Here is a 6,186-nt window from a genome sequence, read left to right on the forward strand (position 1 = left end):
AAGAAAGAAAGAAAGAAAGAAAGAAAGAAAGAAAGAAAGAAAGAAAGAAAGAGAAAAAGAAAGAAAGAAAGAAAGAAAGAAAGAAAGAGAAGCAGTCCTCATATTCACTAGCGCAACCTCACGCGAATTAAGTGCGTCCAGTGACCTGCGCCGCATCGATCGATAACTAAGTGGATGTTGGAAAAACTTGCTACTCGAAGCGTGGGCACCGTACGCCGGCATTGGGGCCATTACAAAAATACGTATAGATTCGTTTTCATTTCTCGAACCGAGGCGCAATGCCCCGAGAATACGCAGCGAGCCTCCTGTGCGGCATGAGCCACGCTGCCGGCAAGGAAGGCACATTAATGCAAAGACGTAGCATGATAATATGGGGCGGGGGTGGAGAAGGGTTGCAAGTGATGCAATTTATTGCGTTCCTCTATACACGGTTACAGCCTAAGAAAAAAAAATAGTGCCAGCTTCGCCCACACCCATCGCTCTCCCTTCCACAGGGAATTTCCGCCATTTCCGCAAGCGCTCCGTCCAACAACGCTTACTAATTTATTACGACGTCAAGCAGTTCCAGAATGCTTCAGATAGCTGACCTTCCCATACAGAACTTTGTGTCGCTGGTTTTAAATCAGAAACTTGAACGTCCTGGTAAATTTCGTCAGGAATTCTGACTTCTCTGCTCAGCCAAACGTAATGATTTGGGTAGTTACGACGAACCTTTAACTCATAATATGCGTATTGCATTTACATTAGCCGAGAAAAAGTACTTACGGTTTGAACGGAAACTAGCTAGCGTGACTGTCTTGCACAAGTGAAAGGCGGGCGCGTCGCGGTTCTGTGGGCGGAGCTGCCATTTATCCTTAGGTTGTAAGCGATTATAGGTGCGGATGCGCTCGAAGCGTCAATGTGACGATAGTCAAGAAATGTAATACTAAGGCGAGAATGACAAAAATTGAACGCCTACAGAGAGCTAGGTGAAAACGGGCACGAGACGGTGGCGCTGGCGAACAGCCCGGTCAGTAAGAACCAAGAAGTAAACGATGTGGAAGCACGCTCCGCAGACGACGACTTCTCTTGTTCCCTCCGTCACTTCATCTCTCGCGGTCGTAGTCTGCTGCTCGCGAAGAGATGCTTTCTTCACTCGCCCTACCGGCTGCGCTTGGCTTCCTGCTGCAGGGCGTTTCGCCGCTCTGCGAACTTTAGAGCGCGGTGCGTCGAGTCGGAGAGAAAATTCGTCACGCCGAAAATGACGCTGCCCCATGCTACCTTATGGTTTAAATAAATTGGCGTCTTTTTCTTACCTCAAACATCTGTGCCGAAAATCGTCCTGCGGACGCGAAAGCAGCAAGCTCGTCTAACCGAAAGTGTCGTCCGTACGAAAGAAACCGCCGCCGCTGAGGTCCTTTGAGACTGGCGAAGCACGAACGGCGAGAGAAGGATGGGGAAGGCGCCCGAAACACGTGGTTTTTGACAGACGAGATGGCAGAATAGAAGCAGAAAATCGCATTCCGCTCTTGCAATTAAAGAACAAAGCGAGTACATAAGAACATTTACTAATATGTTGAAACGTGTCGACACCCTCAGCAAGTAATGGAAGCTGGCCAGTTATTGTTTTGCACGCGCAGTTGACATGACAGTGTGGTTTAATAAGGCTTAATACGGCAAATCGTATAATATGGCGCTTAATATGAATGCCAGAAACAAGGTCCCGTCTAGAGCACTGCACGGGCCCGGGCCGGCCCGAAAGCCCGGGCCCGGCCTGGCCCGCGGGCCGGGCCGGGTAAGGGATTGTTGGATCGGGCCCGGGCCGGGCTCGGGCCCGTGACCTTCGGGCGCGGGTCGGGCTCGGGCCTGAGCCAGGCCCGTATTAGGCCCGGGTATCATACGTATCTGTATAATCACGCTCCGGACACCCGACACGTCACGTCGACGGGGATCGCTAAAGAGGCCGCCGGCTGGTTCACTTCGGCGCTCTAATAGACAGTTGTTTTGGAAGCCCTTAGTCCGGTCTCGCTTTAAGGCGTAACATTTTCAAAGATCGATGAAGACGACGAGACAGCCATCTTCAGGGAACAGCGAGGACGGTGGCTCGCTCTCTAACGGGTGTGCCTCGCTTTGACAGATCTATGGCACTGCGGTGGGGGAAAAAGGGTGGGACAAAGAACGTGCTTGTTTCGAACAGGAAAACGTTGTGTACGTTGGGTGCAGTTGCCTGCCGAGGAGTCAACACGACAGCTTTAATTTATGTAACGTTGCCCAGCCTGGTGTATTCCTACCAGAAGCAGCTAGAGCACGTTTCTTTTTTTTTTTTCATTGCATTGTGCAACAGATGAAGTTTACAGACTTGCTACTTTTACTCAACAGCCCTAGCTCGCATGTAATTCATGTAAAACTTAAACTAAAAATGTCTGCCATGTTTTTGTTTTTTTTTTCAGTTTATGGAGGTATATTTTGTAGTCGTTCTTTGAAATGCAAAAATAAGATTGCGTGGTTAGCACTGCGTGCGTACATGAAACAGCCAGCTATGACTCCAATTATATCTTATATTGCCCTGCAATTATTTCGCAAGAATGTCACGGGCGTATTTAACCGAAAGTATACACAGTACCAGTGAAAGTCGTGACACTGACAGAAGTTCCCAAAACAATCTCTAGAAAATATCTTGTGTGTGGCGGTTATCTTCACAATAACCGAAGGTTAGACAGTGCCTCCTTTATGCTCAAGGCATAACTAGCTGAAACGGGTCGGGTCGGGCCGGGCCGGGCCGGGCCCAAACCTTTCGGGCCCGGGCCGGGTACGGGCCACATTTAAGAACACCGGGCCGGGCTCGGGCGGGCCGGAGCACAGCGTTTTCGGGCCGGGCCGGGCCCGGGCCGGAAAAATCGGCCCGTGCAGTGCTCTAGTCCCGTCGGCTTGCCATTGAAATGCCTACAAAAGTTGAGCCGCCGCACCTTCCTAAAAACGCATAAAACTTACGTACGGCGTCAAATTGGCAATAAGTAACATTATTGACAAGCATGACATGAACGTGCGCACTATAGGATTAGGTCGACGACTCGGGCGGTCGCCACACACGAAAGGGCAGCGCACCTACGCACCGCGAAATGCCAGTGACCGGGAAAAAAAACAGAGCATCGCCTGCCGCACCCGGGGTCGGCATATCGATTGCGCCGGCGTCGGGCGCGACAGCGAGTAGACGCAGGCACACGCACCCTGACCCCGCGGCGCCACTGGCCGGGTGCCCTTTCGGGCGCGTAGTCCGCGGCACACACGCCCATCCCAGACTGCACGTCCTCCTCTCCACCTTTTCTCTGAACAACGAATGCCCCGTTTCGGCTAGCCCAGCAGTACAGCTACGTACAGCGGTGCGAGTTGTGGAATCGGAACCCTTCGCATTGTTCGAAAGCCTGCACCACGTTTTCTCTCACAAAATGGTGTGAAAGTCTCAAAGATGCTTGTAATGTTCGACAGTGCTGTTTACCCTTTATTTTTATTCATTTAACCTCAGCGCCATTCCGACGTTCTTTTCTATTTCTTCCCCGATAGCGATGAAACTAGACAGAATAGCAAACATCTTTCTCTTTTAATCTTTTCCTTCATTAGTAGTAAGTAAAACGTTAACCCTGCAAGGCAGCAATGTTTTCGTCACTTCACAGTAGTTCACACGAAGCTCTGCGTGTTCGTGAGAACGCAGGCAGAATAAGACTACACACTGTTTCTGAACACACAGCAACCTCTATTGACAAACATTTCAAAGCTCAACATATCACAGGCCGTCCGACAGGTGCTCATGTCAGCGCCGTTGCCACGTAACAGCACACTTGTCGCTACTTGAACAGCTTAAAGTCCTTGAAGAACTTCTGAACATCGGCTTTGGCATACGGTTTGGTCGCGATGCAGGTGGGGATGTTCTCTGGCTGCTCAGTCCACATCTTGTGATCTATGTTGGCTTCTTGCAGCGCATCAGACAGGGCGATCAGCTTGGAGTCCGTTGGGGCCGCTAGCACCACCTTGTGCATGCCATCCACGTTTTCCGTGTAAGCGACGGTGTTCGGGTCGTCTCGAAAGAGGTGCATCACCGCGGTGCAAGCGTGGCACGCCTGCGCTATTACGGCACCGATGGGCCAGGACAGTTCCGTGAGCAGATCGCTACGTACTACAACGTACTGCACGAGCACTCCGCCGCTTTTACTCGTGGGCGCTGCCATTTTGATCGAGTCTCCGTGGATTCGGCTGGCTTCGGCTAGCTGACTGAATGCGGGCGAACGCGCCAGCCGGCAAGCAGTCGACGCGGCTACCGCGCCACCTCTAGGGTGGCTGGGAATTTAAACCGAAAACGGAAAAGCGAGCGCGGGATTTAAATATTGCTAAAGAGCCTTACAATGGCACACGTCTACAATATCAATGACTCGTGCTTTAGGTGAATTATTCTGCGATTGTTACGGGGCATGCTTTCCTGAAACAGCTACTCTTCTTTTTAAAAAGAGAGGGAAACTCGTATTGATAGGAGGATGAGCGATTTTCCTCGTAGGGTGGAGCCCTTAGTTCAGGGGCCCATTGGCTCGCGCCACTCCACGTGCTCGCTGAATCAGCCGACGCTGCTCCTGCGACTCCTGGCAGGAGGAATGTGATTGTGAAGGAATAGGGGGATAGCTCAGTGGGTGTGGACATTCCCAGCCGGTGCGGGGTAACCCGTAAGATCAGTCCTGACGCTCGTGCAGTTTTCACAGCAAACATTTTTACTCTAAAAAAACGCTCTTGTGCAACTTATATATGCAGGCCTTGTAATGTGGCTGACCGTGTGGCTAGCGCAATTTGAGCAATATATTGAGAGGAGCCAGAAGCACCTGGCGGTGGGTGTGACGTAACAATTAAGCGTGACAATACGCCACAATAACTCAGTAATTTGCCGTGCTCATCATATACGACAACAAATGAATAGCCAAGAAAAATATTGCTAGTAAACTCAATCACTACAATACGGCGATGGACTTTGATCCAAGAGGCTGCCACCTTAGCAGTGGCCGGGCACGTTAGATGTTCGGAGAATAATCACGGCGCGTCGGAAGCAAGTGGCCTTGCCCAGTAGCTCAGACGCGCATACGCCGGTGTCAAGCCGAAATCACTAGACCATACTGATTTTGGGTTGCACTTATTGAAGGTAGGGACACAATGAGGCACACAGAAAGCCATAAACGGAAGCGCAACCCGAAATTAGTAGTATTCCAAGTCTACAGAACGTCGCCATACCAGTTGCGTCGCCTTTGCTATGCAAAATTTGTTTCACTTTATTATTTTCATTGAATGCGAAATCAGAGGAGCGTACATTACTCTTGGCATGGGGTCATGTTAAGATTTGTCCTATCACCTACTTTGTCTACGCTCCCGCCTTTTTTTTTTAGTTGGATTTACTTATCTTGTAAAATGATACCAACGATCTGTGTTCTGCGAACTTGTGGCCCAAAGTGTGGCGATTCCGGACGGAACTCATTTGGTGAAATAATCTTTGCTACCCAAACGATTTTTTTCAGGCATATTGGAAGTCAAACTGGTTTCAGCCAGCTGGGACCAAATAGAAGTCATATGATTAAAGCTGGGAGTTCAGGGCCAACCAACTTGAAAATTATACGAAAAAGTGTTGCTATAGCAGTGATGCTGAACTATCGGCAAATCGATAGTTTGGATGTTATCGATGCTATCGATAGTTTTTTTTTTTTTTTGAACTATCGATAGTGTAAAGAAACTATCGATAGTACTACTATCGACAAACTATCGATAGTATTAACGACAGTTGCTGCCCGGCGATACTGCCAAAAAGCATTTGCGATAGCCTACTATCAGCAATACTCAGTTTACTTAATTTATGAGCAATCTTTTCGCGAAATAAAAATTATTTCAGCAGCGAAAATGCTGGAATATCTCCATCAATAAATTCATATTCAAAAGTAACCACTTACACCTTACAGTTAACAAACCTAGTTCTTGATATTCTCATTTTGAAATCACAAAATGTAATATAAATTTGAAGCCGCACAGTACCGTCAAGTGTAACGATCTCGTTTCCTGTACAGCTGAATAATTAAACCTAACCCTTTGAGGGATAATGGGACGAATCTGTCCCACTTTTTCTTCTTCAGTAAAAGCTTCTTCTGCCACTGCGTGTCGCCATCAGCGCTACGATTTTCTGCTGCC

General features: G+C 49.0%; 1 protein-coding gene across 1 annotated transcript; it reads right to left on the bottom strand.

The window, feature by feature from the left end:
- Window positions 1-3,604: 3,604 nt before the first annotated feature.
- LOC119395391 (putative peptidyl-tRNA hydrolase PTRHD1) lies at window positions 3,605-4,245 on the bottom strand. Its single transcript, XM_037662497.2, has one exon. It carries the CDS (start codon window positions 4,200-4,202, stop codon window positions 3,822-3,824), a length of 381 nt encoding a protein of 126 aa, XP_037518425.1. The 5' UTR covers window positions 4,203-4,245; the 3' UTR covers window positions 3,605-3,821.
- Between the last annotated feature and the right edge of the window lie 1,941 nt (window positions 4,246-6,186).

Source organism: Rhipicephalus sanguineus, chromosome 1, assembly GCF_013339695.2.
Source record: "Rhipicephalus sanguineus isolate Rsan-2018 chromosome 1, BIME_Rsan_1.4, whole genome shotgun sequence".
Taxonomy (NCBI): Eukaryota; Metazoa; Arthropoda; class Arachnida; order Ixodida; family Ixodidae; genus Rhipicephalus; species Rhipicephalus sanguineus.

Bases quoted from the DNA above. Each gene is read 5' to 3' on its own strand.
- LOC119395391 (XM_037662497.2), bottom strand. From the start codon at position 4,202: ATGGCAGCGCCCACGAGTAAAAGCGGCGGAGTGCTCGTGCAGTACGTT.